We start from the raw sequence: 27,228 nt of genomic DNA, 5'->3' as shown, positions 1-27,228 counted from the left end.
GCACATTATCAAAATTCTACCAAAATAATTACCAAAACATACTAAGAAAAGGGTCAAATATATAACATGAAATTGACTCATCATGTAGGAAGCAGCAACTTCCTACCACGTTCAATGTGAATGTGGACTCTCTCTTGTTATACTCGTCCTCACGCGATTAATTTAATGAAGGGAATGTTTCGTTGCAAATTACTACCTCCTACCTTGGATGTAACAATCCACTATAATGGTATTGTAAAATAATCATGAAAGACTGAAAAATATAAAATTGGTACGTGGCCGTCTTTAAAATAACGAAGTGTATGTCTTGTTTCATTTGTTTTGTTATACTTGGAAGTTTTTGTTTCTTCGACCAGCGATTGACTCACTTTGGTTTGCCTGTATTCTAGTATTCAATGATATTGTAATCACCAGTGGCCTATCTTCACCAACAATGAATTTATAATTCCGACACTTTCAAAGCCCACATCTTTGTTTATGTCGCTGGATTAACTAATCTCATCCTTCGTTATCTAGAGGAAGTTCAAATGTTGTTCGATCTTTCCAGGTAGCCGAACCACTATAGCAAAACAGAAATTAGTAGAGCGAGAGAATTAGTGCAGAGAGAGAATCGGTGAAGAAAACAAAGAGGCTTGTATTTTGGGAGAATATGTCAATGATTTTTTTATTTACATAGCTTTGAATATATACATATTATAAGTTGTCTTTGTGCAACCAATTAAGAGAAGTAACAAAATAACAAATATAAGGGCCTGCTTGGTATAGTATTAAAAAAAATTCATAATTTCTCAAAAACATTTATTAAGAACATGTTTTAAGAACAATTTTATTAAAGATCCAAAAACTTGTTTAGTATGAGATTCAAATTTTTTTTTAAATTTTAATACTTAAAAAGAAAAAAAAAATCATAACAACCCAAATGGAGGGTCAGGGGAGAGGGAGATTAGAGAGAACTAGAGAGATGAGAGAGAAAGAACAGAGAGAGGAGAGATTCTAGGGGAGGAGGGAAAAAGAAAGGAGAGAGATTTAGGGGAGGAGAGAGAAGGAGAGAGAAGGAGAGAGATGCGAGAGAGATAGGTGAGAGATTTGGAGCGAATGAAAGAGTAGGATAGGATAGAGAGAAATCGGGAGTGGGAGGACAGGAGAGAGAAAAAGTAGTGGGTTAGGAGTTTAAAAACTCTAAAACTCACTTTTTGGGTTTTTTAGGAATAGGCTAATCTTCAAGTTAGTTTTGAATTTTTTTGAAAACAGTCATACCAAACAAGTATTCAAGTCGTAAAACCAAAAGTGTTTTTTAGTCCAAAAAGTTGGATTCAAGTAGAAAACCAAACAGACCTTAAGTGATTCATGTATCTGCTGAATAGTTTAGATTCATGGTACTCTTTTCTAGATTCATGATACGCTTTTGATCACCCTTTAAGCGAAAGGAAACAAAGTGAAGATTGAGCTTGGAAGTGAGGAAAGAGAACCGTACACGTGAAAGGCCTTTGGTGAAGACATTGGCAATTTGGTGGTGAGATGGGGTATATCGAGTTGCAAGAACTCTTTGTGCAAGCAATTTCCTGACAACATGGTAGTCAATTTCAATGTGACATTTTCGAGCATGGAAGACTGGATTTGCACCCACATAAGGGCAAAGATTATTGTTTAAATTTATCTCAATAAATCCAAGGAATATGTAATTAGGAGAATGTGAACTAAAGAAGTTAGATTCATTAGACCATTCTCTTTTGTATACATATCCTAAATGTTTCATGATCATATATGATTGCTAATTGGGCATTAACGGTCCATTAACATCAGTACGTGCTATGTCTTCTCTCAGGAATAGTAATTAGTTTTGAGTCATTGGTGTGACTGACACCAAGACAAGTATGTAGGTACTCAATAGAGAATCAGTTTACTGAACGCGATTAATAAGAAGCTCTCATACTCATGTCATAGGATAACTCATGGTTGGGATAATTCAAAATAGTCCTTTGATCTAAGGCATCATAGTTGTCATGTGGTTAGGTCCTTGATCTTTGACTATGTCAAATGCACTCTATCAAAGGGTGTCAACGACATAGTTAGGGTTAAGCCACTTAACCATAGAGGCAGGTGAATGTAGAATAATGGATCTCTAACTTGCAAACCGTTAAGGGAGAATGCTCTATGATATGATTAAGAATCTCTAGCCAAAATATGAATGAGATTTAGGAAGTCGTTCCAAATCACATTCAAGGTAATCATCTAAGTAAGAGAATCACATTGGATAGTAGACATGAATAAACTATCAAACCTGAAATTAGTACCAGGCATAATATCCTGTATATAAAAATATTAATCCTTTGGACTGACTAGTCAAGCCCGCTAGTCAACTAAGATAGATTTCTTAGTTAATAAATCAAAGATTCAAGCACCAATTTCAATTCCCAAAAGCTATCCTAGTCAACAAGGCCTTAGTTCATTGCAAGTTATTAATGTGTCAAGTGAGCATGATTGTGAGTCACATACCATTTACATGTTCAAGAGATATATGTACCATGTATGTGTATGTGAGATGTGTGACACCATATAAGTAACTTTGAACACAAGATGTTTTCGGCCAGAAAAACCCACCTCTTGGTTAAAAACTGGGGACTCTCCATTGAGTCCAATCCATTAGTGTAAACAAGGTTCATACAAAGACCACACAAGCTCAAATCCTAGATCCCTATCTACGGAGTAGCTTTACCTTTTTGCAACCTTGCCTTACACAAGATGAACTTCTTCGGTCTTCACGAAATGGCAGCTCCTCCCGAGCTTTTCACCTTGTGGCACCGGTATCAACTCAAATCATGAAATGATATGATGTTATGATATGCATATAAAATCTAGATTCAAATGACCAGTCAAATTCTTCAGTCAAACAGTTGAACGAAGAATCTAACTTGAATCCAAAGCTTGGTCTAAAAACGGATTTAAAGCTTAAAACCAGACCAAGAACATAATACAAAACCTTAAAACATTGCAACACTAATATACAATGATTGGGTGTTGAATGCATGAACTTGGTTTTGTAACTAGGGTTTCATAAATGAGGAGGAGGAAGAAGGTGGAATCATAAATGCTCTATCTCTTTCTAAACAATATGCACCAGTAAAAACCCCAAAAGAAAAAGAACCCTAGCTAAGGATTTTAACCCTAAAAGCATCAGTTTGTTTTTCTCACCAACTAAGGACACTCGTCGTACTACAAGTTGATCAGAAAAGATTAAGGGCTGAGATTTGACCATCAGCAGAAAGATGTCAGGAAGCCCATGTAGGTAGCTCTTTATATGCATGCCCAGTCAACTGAAAAACATCGAGCAATTCAGACTAGACTACAACACTAAACAGAATGCACCAAGAATATAGAAGTGAAATGCACATGCATGACCAAACCTTTTAAAGTGAAGTGAGCCACATCATTCAACGTTCAATCCCAGCAATAGTAGGCCATAACTAGAGAATGTAGTCTAAAGCTAAATTGAGCATGTGGTACACATACAATATTCGACAAGCAAAGCCAAACACTTAAGACTAGACTTTATAGTCTCCTATTTTGGCTTTCCTTGACAAAATACCCCAAGCCTAGAACTACACTCAAGAAAAGAACGAAGGAATGAATCCTGCATATGAACAACTCTTGACAAGAACAAGTGAAATTTATCATGGGTAAAAAAGGCCAGCAAGGTGTGAAACATAAATAAAATTTTTCTCCTCCATTTTGTCATGGTAAGGCAAAGACAAGGTGGAAAACCACACAGAATAGTCAAATTTGTTGCAATTGTCACATCCAGGCCCGAGTTCCACCACATTCCGGGCTCGACTCCGCTGTAGCACGATATTGTCCGCTTTGAGCCCCAACAACGCCCTCACGATTTTGTTTTTGGGAACTCACACGAGAACTTCACAGTGGGTCACCCATCCTGGGATTGCTCTCGCACAAACTCGCTTACCTTCAGAGTTCCGATGGAACCCGAAGCCAGTGAGCTCCCAAAAGGCATTGTGCTATAGGAGGTGGGCATGTACATATAAGGCATAGAGGATCCACTCCCCTGGGCGATGTGGGATCTAACAATCCACCCCCCTTAGGTGCCCGACGTCCTCGTCGGCACACTTCCTGCCAGGGATTGGCTCTGATACCAAATTGTCACATCCCGGCCCAAGCTCCACCACATCCCGCGCTCGACTACGCCGTAGCACGATATTGTCCACTTTGGGCCCCGACCACGCCCTTACGGTTTTGTTTCTGGAAACTCACAAGAGCAGAACTTCCCAGTGGGTCAACCATCCTAGGAATGCTCTCGCCCCTTTCTCACTTAACTTTAGAGTTCCTACGGAATCTGAAGCCAGTGAGTCCCCAAAAAGCCTCGTACTATAGGAGGAGGGCATGTACATATAAGGCACATCACCCCCTCTCCGTTGCTCGATGTGAGATGTTACAATCCACCCTCCTTAGGGGCATGACTTCATTGTCGACACACTTGCACAAAACAGCAAAGTGGCTCTGATACCAAATTGTCACATCCCGGCCCGGCCTCTACCACACTATAGCACGATATTGTTCGCTTTGGGCCCCGACAACGTCCTCATGATTTTGTTTCTAGGAACTCACTCGAGAACTACCCAGTGGGTCACCCATCTTAGGATTGCTCTCGCGCAAACTCGCTTAACTTCGGAGTTCCGATGGAACCCGAAGCCAGTGAGCTCCCAAAAGGCCTTGTGCTATAGGAGGTGGGCATGTACATATAAGGCATACAAGATCCACTCCCCTGGGCGATGTGGGATCTAACAATCTACCCCCCTTAGGTGCCCAATGTCCTCGTCGGCACACTTCCGACCAGGGATTGGCTCTGATACCAAATTGTCACATCCCAGCCTAAGCACCACCATATCCCTGGCTCAACTACGCCGTAGCACGATATTGTCTGTATTGGGCCCCGACCACGCCCTTACGGTTTTGTTTCTGGGAATTCACGATAGCAGAACTTCTCAGTGGGTCACCCATCCTGGGAATGCTCTGGCCCCTTTCTCGCTTAACTTCAAGGTTCCTACGGAATTTGAAGCCAGTGAGTCCCCAAAAAGCATCTTGCTATAGGAGGTGGGCATGTACATATAAGGTACATCACCCCCTCTCCGTTGGTCGATGTGGGATGTTACAATCCACCCCCTTAGGGGCATGACATCCTCGTCGGTACACTCGCATAGAACGGCAGAGTGGCTCTGATACCAAATTGTCACATCTCGACCTGGGCTCCACGCCTTCACGGTTTTGTTTCTAGGAACTCACACGAGAACTTCCCAGTGGGTCACCCATCCTGAGATTGCTCTCGTACGAACTCGCTTAACTTCAGAGTTTTTGTGGAACTCGAAGCCAGTGAGCTCCCAAAATGCCTCGTGCTATAGGATGTGAGCATGTACATATAAGGCATAGAGGATCCACTCCCCTGGGTGATGTGGTATCTAACAACAAATACATAGAACAAGAGCACAGTGGACAAAGAATTTGCAATAGATCACATATGGATATGCCCAAGCAAAGTGTAGCAACAATTAGACTAGCAACAAGTAAGCACAAAAAGATGTATGGGTTGTGATTGAACTCCCCCATAACGAAAACTCCCCCAGAAATTATGCTTGTAATATGAACAAACTCTTGAACAAGATTACCACACAAAATTACAGATTCGCACCAATAGACAACCAACAACATAACAACCAGTAAGAGAATGAACTAAGATGTAGGCTGAATATCTATGCTTCCAAGAGATATGCAATTTGAAGAACACAAAAAGTAGACGTGCAATGCAATTCTCAAAGGACAAATCTTCAAAGGGATACACAAACATTAATAATGAGATTAATACAAGCTCATAATCATGTAGTGATGTGTCAAGATATGGGAGAAAGTATTTGTGATAGCCATCTTAAAATCATAGATCCAAGCACTTAACCAAAAAGGTCATGCCAATTTTAACCAAGCTTTTAAAAATTCATTGACCTTAAGAGACAACACTTCCTACATAATATAAACAAAGGACAAGATGTTCCAAATAAGGCAAAGGCCTTGAATGAAGGGAGCACATTTTATGAGAATTTGAGTGAGACACCAATGGAGAGATGTCAAGGTCATTTGAGAGAAACTACATAATTTATGAAACACCAATCTAAACTATGAAAAGATTGATGTATGACCCGAGGAAGGGAATTTGAGACATTGAAACACCCCATGACATTGCATGAAAGAATACTTTTGAAGAGATTTTCCCTTTATCGATGATAACTTGAAGTAAACCCCCCTTTGTTGTTTTCAATGCTCCTATACTCCCTTATTTTTTTTTTTTTTTTTGATATTTTCTTTTGGGGAGACACAAAAAGGAACAAGGGAAATGACACTTGGTTTAGAATACAGAGTAAGTAGAGTCACTACCAATCACATAGAACCAAGGCATGTCTAACACCAAAATCACCCCAAGGTTTGGATGATGGAAACAGGATTTTTCAGAGGCTATCAAGACAATAGGGAGAATATTGACATCAAGACAATAGGGAGAATATTGGCATCAAGTGAATAATTATCCAAGGATAATCCCAAAAATATCATGAATGTATGACAATTAAGATAAGCATATAGAGAGACAATACGCAGGTATCTAATGAGCATGTTGCCATGACAGACACAACGTGGAAGCGTAGCTATTCAATCTATTTAGTTCATAGCAGAAAGATCAATAGACTGTCGAAGATCTTCGTACCTTCAATTATCTAGGGCTTTAGTGAATATGTTAGCTAGTTGTTTTTCAGTTGGCATAAAGTTTAGAGTAAGTATCTTACTTTCCACTAGATCTCTAATGAAGTGATGCCTAATGTTAATATGTTTGGTTCTTGAATGTTGGACAAGGTTCTTAGAAATATCAATTACACTCATGTTGTGGATTGAGATATACTGTAGTCATTGAGCATTTGTTTCCTGCACATCAATTGAGTGCAACAACTCCCGGCAACCACATATTCTGCCTTAGTAGTAGACAAAGAGACATAATTTTGCTTCTTGCTGTGCCAAGTGACCAAATTGTTCCCAACATAGAAAGCTCCCCCTGAGATACTCTTTTGATCACCAATGTAATAGCCCAATCAGCATCACTATACCCAACCAGGTTTGTGTTGGTGTCATGAGTATATTGAAGTCTATAATCAATGGTGCCACACACATACTTGATAACCCTTTTGATTGCTTGTAAGTGAGACTCCTTGGGACAACTTTGAAATCGTGCATCTACTAACATTAAATGTGATGTCTGGTCTACTGGCAGTTAGATAAAGTAAGCTTCCAATCATGCTTCTATACAAAATTTGATCAACATCCTTGCCACTTGAGTCCTTGTGAATTTTGGCACATGTGCTCATTGGAGATCTAGCAGCTTTTGAACCCTCGAGGCCAAACTTCTTCACCAAGTTTACTTTGTTTGAGAGATGAAGATGCCATCCTTTTCTAGTTTCACTTGAAGTCCAAGGAAGTAGTTCAATTCATCAACCAAGCTCATTGCAAATTCACTTGTCATCATATCAATAAATTGTTTCACAAGAGAATTAGAAGTAGACCTAACAACTATGTCATCTACATACACTTGAGTAATCACAACATGAGATTTAACCTTCTTAACAAACAAGGTTTTATCAACAGAGCCACGAGTATACCCATGAGTAAGAAGATGAGAAGACAACCTATCATACCAAACATATGGGGCTTGTTTAAGACCGTAAAGAGCCTTCCTTAGTTTGCACACCCTATCTAGCCTGTGAAGATCCTCAAAACCCTTAGGTTGTTTCACTTAGACTTCCTCATTAAGATATCCACAATTTAACTCCTTTGTCTTCGAGTTTTAATGCCTTTGTCAATTGAACCCACAATTTCCTCATCAAGATGACCTCTCACCCACTTTGGTTTATCCTTGAATAAGACACGAGAATCTTGATCAGTGCTTGATTCACTCTCATTGTCACTTTCTGACACCACACTTGACTTAACAGAAGCATCACCATTATCCTTAGTAGAGGGAAATAACACACCATCATTTTTAGCTGCCAAAGAGGGAGGGACATAAGTGTCATCAATCTTGACATTTATGGATTCCATGATGGTTTTTGTTCTCAAACTGTAAACCCTATAAGCCCGACTTATGTTGGAGTACCCCAAGAAGATTCCTTCATCAATCTTAGTATCAAACTTTGCTAGATGTTCTTGATCACGTAGAATGTAGCAAACACTCCCAAAGACTTTGAAATACTTTACCATTGGCTTCTTACCCTTCTAAAGTTCATAAGGTGTCACATTAGTGCCAAGTCTAAGAAACACTCAATTTGAGATGTAGCAAGCGATGTTCATGGCCTCTGCCCAAAAGTGTTTTACCAAGTTTTTGCTGTTAAGTAGCACCCTGATTTTTCCTTTCACTACACCATTTTGTTGAGGGGTGATTGGAGCAGAAAATTCATGCTTGATGTTGTTTGTTGAACAGAAATCATCAAAGTGAGCATTCTCAAATTGGGTTCCATGATCCGTTCTGATTCAGACTAGAGCAGGATGGCTAGACAGAGATTCATTCAACATTACTTTGTACCTAATTGTTCAAAGGTATCAGAGTTTTCCCTTAAAAAGCATACCCAAGTAAATATAGAGTAGTCATCCACAATTACCAAGATGTACTTCTTGCCACCAAGAGATAAGGTTTGAATTGGTCCAACAAGATACATATGAATCAATTAAAGAAGCTTAGTTGTTCCAATGTTAGTCACTTTCTTGTGAGCCACCCTAGATTGTTTATCAGTTGATATGATTCGCAAACATAGGAGTCAGAAACAGAAAGAGGAGGCAACCTCCTCACAACCTCATGTTTGGAAAATTTCTTAAGGTCTTTGAAGTTCACATGCCCAAGTTTCTTATGCCATAATACACTAGTTTCATCAATAGCTTTGTTGCACTTGGAGTATTTAGCAACTTTAGAGACATCAAGAATGTAGCAATTGTTTCCAAATCTCGGGAGTACAAACAAGTTCTTTCCAACTTCATCCAGAATCCGACAACCTCTTTTTGAGAAGCACATTTCATCAGCCACATCAGCACACAACTGGCTAATGCTAATGAGATTTGACTTCAACCCATCAACTTAGCTCACATTTTCAAGCTTAGGTAATCCAGGGATCTTGACATCACATTTTCATGTGAACTTAGACTTGTGTCCCCATTACCGAACACAACACCATCGCCAATAAAATGAGCAAGAGATGAGAAAGCCTCCTTGTCTCCAGTCATGTGATGAGAACACCCACTATCAAGATACCACACATTTGGTTTGGTAACAGATAAAGCATTTAGACCAACAAGGCACATGTTTGAGAACTTCTTAACCCACTTTGAACTTTGCTTAATATTCCAGATGAAGAAGAATGATTATGCTGAGCAATTCTGTTGATTTCTATGACCAGACGATCCACCTAACCCTTCAACAAATTGATCTTTCCAGATTACAACTTTCTACATTTTGGACGAATATGCCCCACTTCACCACAGTGATGACACGTAGGAAAAGATCTCATCTTTGGACATGGTTTGACTTTATGAGATATAGGCCTAGATTATCTCACAAATTTTGTTTTGGTGGGGATAAAACTTGAGCCACTTTCTACATACCCAAGACCACTTTTGTCATCGTGTAGTTTCCCAATACTCAGCATCTTGTCAATTTTTTCAGCCCCAATAGTAAGACGAATAACTTTATCATTTGCCTCATTTGGCTCAAGTAAATGTTTCCTATTAGCCTCATGATACATCACATTATTTGCCTTCAACACATGAATTTGATTCATCAAGTTTTCTGGAGATTCTAGCAAGTTTTGAACCTGAGCATAGGCCTTAAGATAACCAATCTTTTCATCCAGATCAATTCTGACTAGACGAAGAAAGTTGTTTTCTTTCTGTAACTTAGCAACTTTCTTAGTCAGCTCAATCTTCTCCTCTTTTGTAGTACAAGTCTCATAAAAGAGAGTATCATACTTAATGCACAAATCATTATAAGTCATCTCCTCATTGCCATTCAGTACAAAATCATCATCACTTAGAGACACTTCCTCAATTGGAGCAACAAAAGAAAAAACTTTTTCTTCATCGTCTGACAACTTATCAGAATGCATAGAACCTTCATCACTGTTATCATTCCAAGTAACCATCATTACCTTTTCGTGCTTTTGACCAAGGAGTTTGGTGTTAGCATAATCAACAGCACGATGCCTACTACCTCTACAAGCTAAGCAGGGACCAAATATCTTTGACTACTCTTTGTCACGTTTTCTACCTAGCTCTTTGTGTCTCATTCCAGTAGCTAGTTTCTTGCAACTGTTTGATGATTCACCAAACCACTTAGTATCCTGCCCTTTGTTTTTGAGAATTCTTCTAAAATGCTTGACAAATAGGGCAAGATCATCAATAGACGATTGTCCACACAATTCACTTACAACTTCACTATTCTCAGCACTTTGAAGGGCCATTTCTTTTCTCTTTTTGGAATCACTTCCATCCATATCATGCTCCATCTCATAGGTGATGAGTTTCCTAACCAATTTTCCAAGCTTGATTTCATTTAGGTCCTGAAACTCTTGAATGGCAGCCTTCTTTGCATGAAATCTTTTGGGTAAAGATCTCAAAATCTCACTTTTTTATCACCCTCATGAAGAATTCGGAGTTTGTCCCAAGCTTGCTAGGCAGTTATGCAATATCAAACATGAGCAAACTAATTAAACAAAATGGCAGAAACAATAGCATTCTTTGCTTTCCTATTAGCCATGGCCAAAGCAATTTCTCCTTAAGTCCATTCACCTTTTGGCTTAACCACAGACTCTCTATTGACTAGCCTCAATGGAACCTTCCACTTTTAGGGTGAGATAATCAACAGCTGTAAGATCTTGAGCCTCAAGAAAGATTTGAAACTTCTCGGTCCAAGTAGCATAATTTGTACTATCAAAGTATGGAGGTGTATTACATGAGCCACCAACATGATCACAGTCCATGATGAGATTCCACCCAATACCAGCAAATCTCAGAGATCACTCTATGTATATCTAGAGCAAGGCTCTAATACCAATTGAAATTAGTACCAAGTGGAATATCTTGTATATAAAAATTATAATCCGCTAGACTAACTAGTCAAGTCCAGTAATCAATTAAGATAGATTTGTTAGTCAATAAATCAAAGATTCAATCACCAATTTCAATTCCCAAAAGCTATCCTAGTTAGCAAGGCCTCAGTTCATTGGAAGTTATTAATGTGTCAAGTAAGCATGACTGTGAGCACATACCATTTAAATGTTCAAGAGATACATGTACCATGTATATGTATGTAAGATGTGTGACACAATATAAATAACTTTGAACACAAGATGTTTTTTGGCCGGAAAAACCCACTTCTTGGTTAAAAAACTGGGGACTCTCCACTGAGTCCAATCTACTAGTGTAAACAAGGTTCATACAAAGACCACACAAGCCCAATTACTAGATCGCTATCTACGGAGCAACTTTACCTTTGTGCAACCTTGCCTTACACGAGATGAACTCCTTCGGTCTTCACGAAGCGGCAGCTCCTCCTGAGCTCTTCACCTTGTGGCACCAATATAAACTCAAATCACAAAATGATATGATGTTATGATATGCATATAAAATTTGGATTCAAACGACCAGTCAGATTCTCCAGTCAAACAATTTTAGGAAGAATCTAACTTAAATCCAAATGCTTGGCCTAAAAAAGGATTTAAAGCTTAAAACTAGACCGAGAACCTAATGCAAAACCTTAACACATTGCAACCCTAATATACAATCATTGGGTGTTGAATGCATGAACTTGGTTTTGCATCTAGGGTTTCATAAATGAGGAGGAGGAAGAAGGTGGAAGCATAAATGCTCTATCTCTCTCTAACTTCTCACTCTAAACAATATGCACCAGCAAAAACCCAAAAAGAAAAAGAACCCTAGCTAGGGATCTTAACCCTAAAAGCATCAGTTTGTTTTCTTACCAACTAAGGACACTTGTCGTACTACAAACTGATCAAAAAAGATTAAGGGCTAAGATCTGACCATTAGTAGAAAGCTATCAGGCAGCCCATGTGGGCAGCTCTTAATTTGCGTGCCCAACCAGCTGAAAAGCAGTGAAGTGAGCCACATCCTTGAACGTTTAATCCCAGCAGCAGTAACCCATAACCAAAGAATGTAGTCCAAAACTAAATTGAGCATGTGGTACACAAATACAATATTCGACAAGGAAATCCAAACTCTTAAGACTAGACTTTACAAAACCGAATAATGTGGTCAAGAGTATTGTGTTAGAGAGAGACCGTTTTACATTTGTAATCCCAAACTAATCAGGTTATCTACCTCATATGTTTATCTTCGGTAGCCATGACATATTGTGTCACTCATGGCTTGTGGAAGCCCTAAATATGTAAAATCAATAATGGCATAATTGAAATTAAGTTTCGATTCACAATATAGCTTGCCAATGATCTATACTTTTCTTACGCAGATGAGAACCAATAAGATTAAGAGCTAACGGAAGGCCTTGAGCATAGGCTATTGCATGTTGTGCAAGTTCAAAATAATTATCTGGAGGTTCAATTCTTCCGAAGGCATTCAAACTTGAAAGCTCAAGAGCTTTGTCGTCCTCTAACTTTTGGACCTCGTATATCAATTTAACTCCATGAGATTCTAGCAATCCTCTATCTTTTGTGGTTATGATCACTCTACTACCCTCACTGAACCAATCGACTTCAGCCAAGTTGTTTAACTACTCCAATTCATCCATATCATCAAAGAGAATCTTCTTTTGCTTCAATAGATTCTTTGTAAGGCTGATTCCTCAATGAGTATTGACAAATTTCCACACTGAACCACAATTCATCTCATTTAGAATTGTGTTTTGTAGTCGGAGTAGGCCTCCGTGTTGCATTGATGTTTCTCGAACATCTGCCAGGAACACAACTACCTTCAAACTTTTGTAAACAGCTTTGGCAATTGTTGTCTTGCCTATTCCAGATGTCCCCCAAATCCCAACCACACACAACGACCATTTCCATTGATACCTAAAAGCTCTTTCACCTCTTGTACACAAGATTGTATTCCAACTAGATGTTTGGCCACATTCAAATATGTGCCATCAAGTACTCGGACTAAGATCTCCTTAACAATGTCGTTGATTATTGTAGCTTCATAGCTAGCAGTTCAAAACAAATAACACATATAATCAGTGAACTTTTTTTTTTTTTGCTATATTTAAGAGATGTAAAAACAAATAGAGAGAAATATTAACCGAAAGTGTACTTGAATTTTTTTCCATGTTTCTATCCATAATGTACTAATAATTACTAAATCAAGTATGTGTCGCTTGCTAAAGATCTAAAGAGTAAAAAGGAAACACAAAACTGAATTGATGACATTATTGTAGGAAATTAACTATATAAATACACGGTAAGGGGAAGAAATGAACATACTCTCCTTTCGGAAAGGATGTCCTGATAAATTTGCTATTTCTCTAAGAGCTCTCTTCCACATGAGCACCTTCTCCTTGCTGTCCTTGAATTTGCACTCAAGTTCTGCAAATACGTCACCAAAACTACTCGTTTGATTTCGTACATGGGACGGATCCACCTTGTAAAAAACTGGCAAAACTATTTGTTGCTTTGATTCTCTACATTGAAGGATCTTGACGAGCTCGTCCAAGCACCACCTTGAAGATGCATGGTTTTTAGAGAATATGACAAGAGAAATTCTTGACTCTTCAATTGCTTGGAGGAGCGCTGGTGATATTTCTTCTCCTCGTGTAAGTTGGCGATCAATGAAGGTGTTTATTCCCTTATCGTCTAAAGCTTTGTATAAATGCTCGGTAAAATTGGTGTGTGTATCCTCTTCTCTAAAACTCAAAAACACATCATATCTCCATGAAGGAGGCAAGGAAGAAGAAGAAGAGGCAAGTTGATTGGCCATAGGAGAATTAAAGCCAGTTAAACTAAAGAAAAGAGTCTATCAAAGAATTGGAATATGCAGTATCGTATGGACATTGGGCTCTCTTGTTATATCAGTTCTCATGCTTTTCTTCCTGCCTACAACCTTCCAATGTGAATGTCGTCAAGTTGAAGGAGAGGAAAGTCAGTTCTCATGCGTTTCTTCCTGCCAACCACCTTCCAATGTGAATGTGGTCAAGTTCAAGGAGAGAAACTTTCCTGCCAACTTTATTTCCACTTATTGAGTATTTTAATTGCTGGCTTCTGGCATCCGATGCGACAACATATATACTACACATATGAAAGCACCTGCAAAACACCTCGCATGCGCGTCCGTAAACAAAGTATAATATAATGAAGAATGAAGTTTCCCAAAGCCTAGTTGTTTACACGTATGAGATGCACCGGCCGGTATTTGAAAGGTTATATTGAAACTGTCAAGATCCAGCCATACAAATCTAATAATTCAAATGTTTCTTGCATCTCATACACAAGTGTGTCCTCACCCTTTGGCCTTGTATTTTTACTTATACTAATCATGATGAGTTTTCTGGCCTTGTATTTTTACGTATCAGTGTTGTTGGAAGTGGGCATTCAGCCCGTCTCTCTGATAATTCTACATTCGTCGGGTGTGAGGTTTTATTACAAAAGACTTCGATATTAATTGGAGTGGAGTTAGAATATTTAAACTCTTCTTTCTTTCTTTCTCTAGCCGGTGTGGATTTCAACAACAAAAAAAGTGTGTTAATGCAAAATGTCGATGTTTCACATCTTTAGGATGATAATTAAGCTCACAAAGGTATGACTAACCCAGGTGTCTCATCAAAACCTTGTTTGGTTGGCTTTAAATCTCCTATGGTCAAATCAACTTGTCTCTGCTTCTTGAGGAGTTTTCCGAACTCAGAAGGAGTATCTTGTATACTCTCATAAAGAGAAGAGCTACTCAAAGAATCGGAATATGCAGTTTGGTATGGGCAATGGGCTTTCTGTTATCAGTCCTTATGTTTTTCTTCTTTCCTACTACCTAATGGATCCGTAGAAGCCGGCCTGTTTGAAACGGGCCTTGTTAGGCTTGATTCCAATTTTAAAATAACAAGACCAAAACCGGCCCACCCCATTTCATTTACAAACGAATCCGGTATCGGCCTCCCAAGTTTGGGGCCATCCTGTCCCGTGCTAAGTCAACGATTTCACTACAAGCTTTTATCTAAAACTTATATCAAATTCAAATTCATGAACGCAGTAACTTGGGTAAAACATCATTGTACATCCGCACCATGCCAAGTTTTAACTCATGGTAGCGAGCATGGTCTACCAGAACAGTGGTATCCCATGCCAATGTAAGTCGCTTTCTCGTTTTATAGCACGGGTATGCTATGATTGTAGAATTCCGTGCCAATTGGAGAAATGATCTTTCAACCTTAATCCAATTGCAGCAATGGTCCTTCCAACATAACTTATTTTGACAAAATTCTGACGAAGTTGACGAAAAGAACCATAACTACACGTTTTGATGAGTTGAGGAACCAATGGTAATGGATTTTTAGTTAAGGGACCATTACTACAATTTACTCTTAAAGTTAAACTACTAAAATACTTACTATAAAATACAATAGTCATAGTGAACAACGGTACAAGTAGATCTACGTCAAGGGAATTAGTAACGTGTTAGGAGAAATTGGTACAAGAGGTTGTGGATACACTTCTTGATAATGGAATCCGTGAACAACCAATGAGGGACGGTCATAATAAGGTTTACAAATCGTTTTTAGATGTAATTGAAGGAAGGGAGGGAAAATTTCATGAGACTCTGCTTGGCAAACAGGTCGATTATTCGGGGCGTTCTATTATTATCGTAGGTCCCTCACCTTCATTACGTCGATGTGGATTACCTCTCGAAATAGCAATAGAGCTTTTCCAAACATTTGTAATTCATGGTTTAATTAGACAACACTTTGCTTCGAATATAGGAGTTGCTAAGAGTAAAATTCAGGAAAAAGAGTCGGTTGTATGGGAAATACTTCATGAAGTAATGCAAGGGCATCCCGTATTACTGAATAGAGCACCTACTTTGCATAGATTAGGCATATAGGTGTTCCAACCCATTTTATTAGAAGGACATGCTATTTGTTTACATCCATTAGTTTGTAAGGGATTCAATGCGTTCATGTACCTTTATCTTTGGAGGCTCAAGCGGAGGCCCGTTTACTTATGTTTTCTCATATGAACCTCTTGCCTCCTGCTATTGGGGATCCTATTTCCGTACCAACTCAAGATATGCTTATTGGGCCCTATGTATTAACGAGTGGAAATCGTCGAGGTATTTGTGCAAATAGGTTTAATCCATGTAATCGCAGAAATTATCATAATAAAAGAATTGATGATAATAACTATAAGTACGAAAGAACCTTTTTTTTTAAATTCTTATGATGCAATTGGAGCTTATTGGCAGAAAAGAATCAATTTAGATAACCCTCTGTGGCTCCAGTGGCGACTAGATCAACACGTTATTACTTCAAGAGAAACTCCCATCAAAGTTCACTACGAACCTTTGGGTACCTATAATGAGATTTATGGGCACTATCTAATAGTAAGAAGTATAAAATAAAATTATTTTGTATATAAGTTCGAACCACAGTTGGTCATATTTCTCTTTATCGAGAAATCGAAGAAGCTATCCAAGGGTTTTGCCGACCCTACTCATATGGTATCTAAACTAAGTAATTCTATGACACCCATGTCATTTTGGGTTTCTCCAATTCACCTAGGACCATGGTTCCTAAATTTCTATGTGAATCAAGATCGCGAAAAGGAAGTTTTCCAATCATTGACTCAAACTTATTACCGAACCCCACTCAGGGGAATAGGGAGGTACTTATGGCAGAACGGGCCAATCTAGTTTTCTGCAATAAAATGATAGATAGGACTGCTATTAAACAACCTTTTAGTAGATTAATAGATCACTTCAGAATGGCATATATGTTGGAAATGTGCCCTAAAACCAATCATATGATGATACTTTACGGACATTTCACATGTTGAACTAATCTAATTTAATATCAAGGGCAAAGATTATTGTTTGAGCCGTCTCATATAAATGTTATATGCTTAAACGATAAGTCCAAGGAATATGTGATTGGGAGAATGCAATCTAAAGAAGTTAGATTCATGAGACTATTCTTTCGTAGACACATCCTAAACGTTCCTGATCATAGGATTGCCAATTGGGCATTGACAGTCCGTTAAGATCAGTACGTGCTGTGTCTTCTCTCAGGGAGAGTGACTAGTCTCGAGTCATTGGTGTGTGTGACATCAAGACAAGTACGTAGGTGCTCAATAGAGAATGAGTTCACTGAACACGATCAACGAAGAGTTCTCATATTCATGTCACATGAGAACTCAAGGTTGGGATAATGCAAAGTAGTCCTTTGACCTGAGGCATCATAGTTGTCTTGTGGTTAAGTCCTTGATCTTTGATTATGTCAAAGTCACTCCATCAGGAGGGTGTCCACGGCATAGTTGGGGTTAAGCCACTTAGCTATGGAGGCAAGTGAATGCGCAACAAGGGATCTCTAACCTTCAAACCGTTTGAGGGAGAATACTCTATGATATGATTAAGAATCTCTGGCCAGAGTATGAATGAGATTTAGGAAAGTCGTTCTGAATCACATTCAAGGTAATCATATAAGCACACGAATTACATTGGATAGTAGACATGAATAAACTATCAAACCAAACAATGTGGTCAAGAGTATTGTATTAGAGAAATACCGTATTGCATTTGTAATCCTAAACTGAATAGGTTCTCTACCTCTTCTGATTAGCTTGGGTAACCATGATATGCTGCTAGGTGTCACTCTTGGTTTGTGGCAGCCCTAAACGTGTATAAACACTAAAGGGAGAATTGAAAGTAAGTTTCAATTCACAATCGATTTGAAAGAGTTTTAATCGCCCACTGCCTCGCTAAAAGGAACCTAATGGATCGTACACCGTGTAAGGTAGAGATTGAAGAAACAACGGAGATGAGTAAGAATAATTAAATGGTTTAATTATTTATGGCAAGGATTAATTAATATGTTAATTAATCAAACGAATAAGTTCGTTAAAGACCTCGGGATAGTTTTGGACCTTAAGGCCCAATGGGCTTCGAACGTCAAAGCCCATGGACTTAAGTTGTATGACAACTTAATGAATAAAGATTCACAAGGGCCCAAAAGCCCAAATCCCTTAAAGTGGCCGGCCATGTTAGAAGAATGGCTTTTTGGTTCTTTAGGTCACTTATTTGAAGGGACTATATAAAGGACTTTATAGCCTAAATTCATTAAGGGTTTTCTTTTAGGAAATTGGAGAGAACACAAAGCTCTCATTTCTCTCTAAAGAGGCCGGCCCCCTTGGAGGGATTAGCTAGCAATCCCACTCCTCCAAGGTCACTCATTTCTTCTCCAATCTAACCTTGGTGTAGACACTTAGAGGTGCTCAATTTTGGGAACTTGGAGAACCATATTCTTCCATCCAAATCCATGGATCTAAGAAGCAAGGAATGAAGGCCCTCTCTTTGGGTGATTAGCCTTTGCTTATGCAAAGAGGAATCTACAAAGGTATAAATTTCAACTCACTTTGTTTTGAGTTGAGTCTTGGTTCACCAATCTACTAGGCTTTGAATTTCATGGGTAATGTTTTGTTTTTGAGTGCATGCAAGCATGTTTCCGCCTTTAATTGTTAATTGCATGCTTTTTGATGTTGCTCAAATGAACATGTTTTCACAAAATCATCCTTCAATATACATCACACATCCTGGATCAAGTAAAAACTTTGGGGTTCGGACAAGCTACTGCTGTATCCATTTCATTAGGAATTGATGATCTTTTAACAATGCCTTCTAAGGGGTGGCTAGTCCAAGATGCTGAACAACAAAGTTTTATTTTGGAAAACACCATCTTTATGGAAATGTACACGCGGTAGAAATATTACGGCAATCTATTGAGATATGGTATGCTACAAGTGAATTTTTGCGACAAGAAATAAATCCTAATTTTAGGATGACCGACCCCTTAATACATTTCATAGGATGTCCTTTTTGGGAGCTGGAGGAAATGCATCCCAAGTACACCAATTAGTAGGTATGAGAGTATTAATATCGGATCCACAAGGACAAATGATTGATTTACCTATTCAAAGGAATTTATGTGAATGACTGTCTTTAACAGAATATATCATTTCTTGTTATGGAGCCCGAAAAGGGGTTGTGGATACTGCTGCATGAACATCGGATGCTAGATATCTTACACGCAAACTTGTTGAAGTAGTTCAACACATTGTTGTACGTAGAACAGATTGCGGGACGAGGCATTTCTGTGAGTCCTCAAAATGGGATGATGCCGGAAAGAATTTTTATACAAACATTTATGTGAGTCATCAATTACTTTCACTTTTGGCTTTAGTTAGAACCTAAGAGGTCACACGCATATGATAAGTTCTAGTAACATTAGATGGATGATGATGAGATATGATTAATTGTTAACTATATTAGATTAATTATTTATGCTTATTGGACATGGTTTTAATTAAAATAGCTTTGGGCTTTATTTAATTTAAAATGGGTTTAAGTCACAAGCCTAAGTGAGCAAGTGAAATTGGGCTACGCTCATGGGTCAATCCCATGACGTCAAAACCCTAGGAAAGGTGTAGATACTTTCAAAGGCTCAACACTTGGGGAGTTTCACGTGATTAATTATGAAGAGGAAGATTGCAAGCATATATATGGCTAGAGATCCCTAAACCCTCAGACGAACCATGCGTTTACAATAAGTGAATTGGGGATTCAATCACTTTCCTAGTATTATTTGTTGATGACATATTGTTAATAGGAAATGACAAAGCTATGCTTAAGAAGTTAAGGGTTAGTTATCAAGGACATTCTCCATCAAGGACAAGGATGAAGCCTCGTATAAGCTTGATGCGAGATTCACCCAACAAAATGTGAGGCCCTCTAAATCTAATTACATAGATAAAATGCTAAAAAGGTTTAGCATGCAAAATTTGAAAACGGGCTTCCTTCTTTCTCGACATGGCATTATTCTCAACAAAGATATGTGTCCTAAGACACCAAGTGAGAAATGTGAGATGAAATTATTCAGCCGAAGTACTTAATAATCAAGTTAAGTCTATGAGAACAGCTTCAATATGAGATGTATCATGGTGATCATACCACATGTGATTTGACATAAATCATATCACATAAATCGTGATCGGGGTTTGGATGATAAAAAAACCGAATTACATTGCAACTACAATCAAGGTTCCAAAGAGTATCATGATTAGTTTGCGTATACTTCTACTAGTCCGAATTGCCATGACATGCTGCTAGGTGTCACTTATGGTTTGTGGAACTAAATTAGCTCATTAATTAGTTTCATTGTTGGCTTTAGACAGAACCTAAAAGGTTATACACATATGATAAGTTCTAGTAACATTATATGGATGATAATGAAATATAATTAATCGTAAATTATATTACACTAATTATTTGGGTCTATACAGCTTAGTGCTTTATTTAAATTAAAAGGGGTCCAAGTCACAAGCCCAAGTGGGCAAGTGAAATTGGGCTAGGCATATGGGTCAAGCCCATGGTGTCGAAACCCTAGGGAAAGTGGGAGTCTCTATAATATTCGTTGTGTTTTTTTCTCTCATAAGTAAGTCCATTCAGTTTTGTCCCTCAAAGAAAAGAGATAAAAACCCTAAGCCAAGACACCTAGTGCCTTCCATTCTATATTGATCTATGTGTGAGATATTGCAAGCACATTCAAATTAATCATTTCATCATCTGTTGCTAGATTATCAGTGTGGATACTCATAGAGGCTCAATACTTGGGGAGCTTTGCGTGATCAATTACGAAGAGGAAGACTACAAGCATAGGGATGATCCAATCATGCGGGATAGACATGGCTGAAAATTCAAGTAAGTTAATCTCTTCGACTTCTTACTTTGTTGCTTTATCAATTGCAACCAACAAGATATATAATTTGGATAACGTATAGTTTGTTATTTATTATTTTCTGTTGCATATTAATTATTCAAATTAAATTAATCCTAATAATATGCCTGGAAAATGGGTCAGGATCGTAGGAAAATAGGTTGGAATCGTCATCAGTTCAATTTTTGGTCCGTTGGTAGACCAGTGGACTAGTCAGAACAGGGTTTAGTCTAATGGCTGTCAACTGTGGAGCCAAAAATAATCTCGAAAATCATGGAGCTGGCACGTGGATTATTTCCCAAGAAAGACAAGACTGCCTCTATTAAATGAACAGGGAGCAGCCTCAATCACCACGAACAGCTGAAGTAGAGCAGGCAGAGATCAACGACTGCTCAAGGCACCCCTGCCTATAGGAAAAGTCAAAGGTATTTATGATAGAATAATCCCTTATTCTTATCATAAATACCTTCCTAATCAGAGAATACCTCTAAGTAATCCTAATCCCATTTATTTAGGATATTTACCTAATTATTCTAAGATATTTATTTATACAAATATCTTAAAATATTCTCACCCAAATTCCACTCTCTAAGGCTGGCTACCCCTAAACCCTAGCGGGCTGGTCCATCTCCTCATTTTTTTCTATAAATACTCCATTTATCTCCAAAATTCAATAAGCTTTAGATACCCCTAAAAAGGCCTTTTGATGCCCACAAACACTCAAACACATTCTTTACAGAATTCTAACTTTGGAATCGGAAATCCTTCGGTCAAAGCCCACCCCCCATTCATCGTTGGCACGTGAGGCTTTTGGCCTTAATCTTATGTATTATTATTTTGCAGGTGCAGATTTATCAATCAAGGAGAGGCAGAAATTTGCATCCATAAATTAGTGCTTTCATTGAGAACTCTGATTCGAAGACTCTCGGTTTCAACTTCTTTCGTTCGTAGATCCACGACTAAGATGGCAGGAAATTCAGAAACCACAACCAATGGAACCTCCTACGTTGAAGGACATGGAACAACCGATGGAGATCGCGACGTAGCTATATGCGTCACTCCTCGAGGCTTACCATGGCAAAGACTGTACCTTTGCCACCACAAAGTATCGTGGCCATGCCAGTTGTGAAAACCGCCGTTGCAGTGGCCTACGGGGCGGCCTCCACTCAACCCGAGGAAACCCTAGGGTAAGAGGCCCACGACTCAAGCAACCAACAAGTGCAGACCCAAGCAGCTGCTCGCCCTTGGCAGCAGCCTTTGGCCACTGCCATATTCACTTAGATGCAAGTTGCTTAGACCAAGGAAGCTTAGGCCACGCCAACCGAGGTGGCCTTATGCCCATGCGCCCGACCTACTCCCACAGCTCTCCAGACGGTCCAGCATGGTCCCAGACCAGTTCAACTAGCCCAAATCCAGATCCCAAGGCCGACAGTTGAACCAAGGGTATTTTCACCCAACCTTACCGCATATTTGATCCATCCTTGCTCAAGCTTTACACCCATAATCCATTACACTTCCACTTCAAATGGCGAACAAAAAACCTATCCCGTCAGATTGCCAAACTGACAAGCGCCCTCGCGTAGCAGACTACCTTGGTGAATTAGCTCCTACAGTGCACCGAGATGTAGTGTGCCATAGACGAGGTGTCCCAAAGCAGGATAAGGGTAGGCGATGACGTTTCTCTCCAACAGCGTCTCAGCAAGCAACCCCTTAACCAGCCACGACCCAAGTGTTATGGCAGCATACACTTTCGCCTAGGCCCCCGAGATACCATAGACTTTCATCTTAGCGCCCGGATAAGTGCGCACTCTTGGCTAGGCCCCTGGACAAGCATACATTCACGGTTAAGTGTTCATACACGGCTAGGCCAGCAAAGAGCATCATTCACCACACATCGGAGTAGGCAGCACAGGGGACGGGGAGAAGTAGTCACACAATTTAGCTCAAGTTCAACTAGCAGCCTACGAGTAATCTGTTCGCCTGCCAAGAACGTACTACATGCACAACAGCTATGACATAGACAAGTTGAGCATAGGGAAAAGCAGCCGAGACTAATAGGTCATGACCGGGGGTAGCCGAAATCCTCATTACCACGACAGAGGCAAATTCAGGAAGAAGTAAAGAGGTTTCTGACTGAGGATTGCACTGATTCCACCATATTGAGACAACAAACGAAGCCCTTCGCATGGACGTCATGGGCAAATCACCTTTCACGGATGAGATCGAGCAAACAGAGCCCCCGCGTAAGTTCAATACACCATATTTCGTCCTATTCAAAGGAGATGGAGACCTAGAAAGGCACTTGAAGAACTATCGCAGCGCGATGATCCTCTACAGGGCCAATGACGCCTTAATGTGCAATATATTCGCCATTACTTTGCAAGGCGAGCCACAAGATTGGTTCCATACCCTACCTCCACAGTCCATCCGGAGTTTTGATGAGCTTTCCGTAATTTTCACTAAGGAGTACTCATCCTACCACTCGATCAAGAAGAAGTCTGATCATCTCTTCAACATCAAGAAGAATCCAAATGAGTCGCTCCGTGACTGTGTCAAGAGGTTCAAGGTGGAGAAGGTGAAGATAGTCAGCTACAACGACTCGATCGCCAGTGCAGCATTCTAAAAGAGACTCCCAGCAGATCATCTCATATTTGGAGAATTAATCATGAAAAAAGACATGACTCTAGCAAACTCATTCACTCTGGCAGAGAAGGATGTGCTTTGGGATGAGGCCCGACATACAATCAAGGCACTTGAGTAGCTGCAGAAGGTGTACGAGGTAGCCTAAAAGAAAGTGGACAAAAAGCAGTCCAACGATCGAATCAGGCAGAGGGCCAAGCGTAGAGACCGGTCCCCGGCAAGAGGAGGTCAAGCCACCAAGAACTATACTAAGTTCTCAATCCTAGTCAACCAGATCCTCCGCGACCTTAAGAATGAGCCTTGGTTTAAGCTGCCAAGATAATCCAGATTAAACACCTCCAAGCTAGATCACACCAAGTACTGCGTGTTCCACTAAGGTCCCGATCACATGACCGACACTTTCTGTACCATGAGGAAATACCTAAAGAAGCTGGCGAATGAGGGTAAATGCTACAGATACCTTGACAAGCCAGATGCGCAGCCTAGGAGGGATGCATATGAAAACAAGGAGCCGCTTGCCAAGACCATCAGAATCAACGACATCTTCGATGTGTTTGAATACTTGGGGGCCACAAACAACTCCAAGAAAAGGAAAATCCAGCAGGCTATAACAATCTCCCATGTTCAAATAGCGTAGGCCAAACCTGGACCTATTGTTGGTTTCACCAAGCAAGATGTTGAGGGAGTTGACTTCCCACAGAACGATGCTTTGGTAGTGTCTGTTCAACTGGCACACACTATAGTAGACAGAGTAATGGTGGACAACGGCGTCACAGTAAATCTACTTTAGTTATCTGTCATTCAGAAGATGGGCCTATAAAGCACGATAATATGCCGAGCAAAAATACTCACGGATTCAACAGATACACCTCGACTATTATTGGCAACATAACACTCGATGTGAAAAAACCACCAGTAGTCTCAAAGCAGACTTTCATTATAGTCAACAACCCATCTTCCTATAACGGGATTCTAGGAAGGCCCTGGCTAGTGAAATTGGGTGTCGTACCTTCATCGAGTACCAGAAATATGATTTCACGTCCCAGGAGGAGGAGTTGGAGAGATCAAGTCTGACTAGGCCGCATCCCAACGATGCATGGTGTAAATGTTGAAGGGGTTAAATAAGTAGTCCTTCACCCCCGTAAAAGCTATGAAGGTTCAGAAGGACAACCGTGCTACCACAAAACAACCACAGCAGGCAGATCAAGATGATGGCGTTCAGAAAGACACACCGAAAGAATGATGGAAGCCAAAAGATGACGCCAAATACATCATCCTTGATCTCGAGTAGTCGGAGAAGACGGCTAAAATCGGCTTACGATTAAGCCCAACCGCACCTAATCATTTCCTCTCATGCTTATTCAAAAAAATGCAAAGAGACAAGTGGGATAACAAGTGCGAGAAAGGATTTCAAGACTTGAAGAGATATCTGACATCCCCTCTGCTACTATCCAAGTTGGAAGTAGCTGAGGAATTATACATCTACTTGGCAATCTCAAATGTAGCATTAAGCTCTGCTCTCATACGAGAAGAGCTAAGGGCCCAACTGCCAGTATTCTACACTTTTAAAGTTCTCCTTGATGCAGAAACAAGATATTTGAGGATCGAAAGCTAATTTTGGCACTACTTATTGCAGCTTGGATGCTTAGACCATACTTTCAGGCGCTTAATGTCGTCGTTTTGACTCAGTTTCCCTTACGATCTATCCTACGTGGTCCAAACGCTTCTCAACGAATGATGAAGTGGCATTGAAACTCGGCTAATACGACTTGGTTTACCTACCCTACGCGACCATAAAAGCTCAGGCATGGGTAGACTTCGTAGCAAAGTTCATTCCCGACCTGGAAGATGCAATGACATAGCCCAAAGACGCCCTTGAGCATGCCTTGGCCGAACCAACCCTTTCTGACAAGAACTTTTGGTGCTTGCATGTTGACGGTTTATCCAACTACAAGGGTTCTAGAGCAGGCTTGGTTTTCATCACCCTAGGCGGCTCGATGCTCAAGATGGCAATCACTCTAGGCTTTAAGGAATCAAACAACGAAGCAGAGTACAAGGCCTTAATGGTAGACCTTCGAATGGCACAAGATCTGGCTATCAAGAAGCTCGCAATCCATTTCGATTCTCAGCTTATCACTGGCCAGACTACCAAGGAGTATGCAGCAAAGCATCCAAGGATGACACTATACCTTGAGAAGGTACAAAAGTAGCTTGAGGTGTTTCAGACTTACACCCTTACACATGTGCCATGAGAAGACAATACTCATGTAGATGCCCTGAAGCATTAGGCTCTGCTTTGGACTACGAGTTTAGACGCTCCATCCTCGATCAAGTATTTAGGAAAACCGAGTATAGAAGAACAACCAACAGCCGAGGTGTTACAAGTCAGTACAACCCCAAGCTGGCAAGATCCTATCATCAACTACCTAGTCAATGGGGCACTTCCTATAGAAAGATTGGAAGCTAAAAAGCTCCAAATAAAGACTACACATTGCTACATGTGGAACGGCATTCTCGTCTGAATGTCCTTTTTAGGCCCACAACTCCACCGCCTAGCACCTCCTGATGACTTAAAAGTTTTGAGCTTGATCCACGAAGGAGTTTATGGAAACCACTCAGGAGGCCAATCTTTAGCATAGAAGGTCTTCAACGCCGACTACTACTGGCCCACCGTACATCAAGACGCTAAGGAATTTGTCCAAAAGTGCGACAGCTGCCAACGCTTCAAGCATGTACCCGCACTGCCTGCCAGCGAGCTCTACTTGTAGACAAACACATGGCCATTCATGCAGTGGGCAATCGACCTAGTAGGGCCCATACCGCCCACTACTAAGGGTAGGGGCATGATGATCGTGGCTACCGACTACTTCATTAAATGGGTAGAAGCCGAGCCCATGACCACCACTACTCAAACAAACATAGAGTGCTTCATATAAAGGAACATCATTTGTCGATTTGGCATTCAACAATCTATCATCACCGACAGCGACCTGCAATTCGTGGGCAAAGACTTGGCGAAGTTCTTCCAGAAATATGGCATCAAGCAGCATATGTCTACGCCTAGATATCCCCAAGGCAACGAGTAGGTGAATGTATCCAACAAGACAATCTTGGATTGCCCCAAGAAATCCCTTACAAACAAGCAGGGGAAGTGGGCAGACGAACTTCTCAATGTCCTATGGGCATAATGCACGACCAAGTGACAAGTAACAGGTGAAACTCCTTTCTCCTTAGCATTCAGTTTAAAAGCAATCATCCCCCCTAATGTCATTATGCCGAGCATCAGCACCATACTGCTAACTTTGGAGCAGAACATAAAGGAAATGGCCACAAATCTATATCTAGCAAAGGATGAACGCGAGAAGGTCATTACTCGCATTGCAGTACTAACAGTAGTTCCTCTCCACTACAACAAAAGGGCAAAGATCTAGCAGTTTCAGCCTGTAGATCTGGTCCTAAGAAAAGCATTCATCACTACCCGAAGAGAAAACTCCAAAAAGATGAATCCTATTTGGGAAGGTCCATACAGAGTCAACAGAGCGAGCGGCAAGGGTAGCTACACCCTCACC

General features: G+C 40.0%; 1 protein-coding gene and 1 pseudogene across 1 annotated transcript; one reads left to right on the top strand and one right to left on the bottom strand.

Moving 5' to 3' along the window:
- Positions 1-12,636: 12,636 nt before the first annotated feature.
- Positions 12,637-14,248, bottom strand: LOC139195817 (toll/interleukin-1 receptor-like protein; annotated as a pseudogene).
- A 10,780-nt stretch (positions 14,249-25,028) lies between these two features.
- On the top strand, positions 25,029-25,869 carry LOC139194469 (uncharacterized). The gene is made up of 2 exons (XM_070819146.1): positions 25,029-25,211; positions 25,615-25,869. Exons 1-2 carry the CDS (start codon positions 25,029-25,031, stop codon positions 25,867-25,869), a joined length of 438 nt encoding a protein of 145 aa, XP_070675247.1.
- The last annotated feature ends 1,359 nt before the right edge of the window (positions 25,870-27,228 follow it).

Source organism: Malus domestica, chromosome 01, assembly GCF_042453785.1.
Source record: "Malus domestica chromosome 01, GDT2T_hap1".
Taxonomy (NCBI): Eukaryota; Viridiplantae; Streptophyta; class Magnoliopsida; order Rosales; family Rosaceae; genus Malus; species Malus domestica.
Note: the sequence above shows the minus strand (reverse complement) of the source record. Positions and strands in the feature narration are given on the sequence as shown.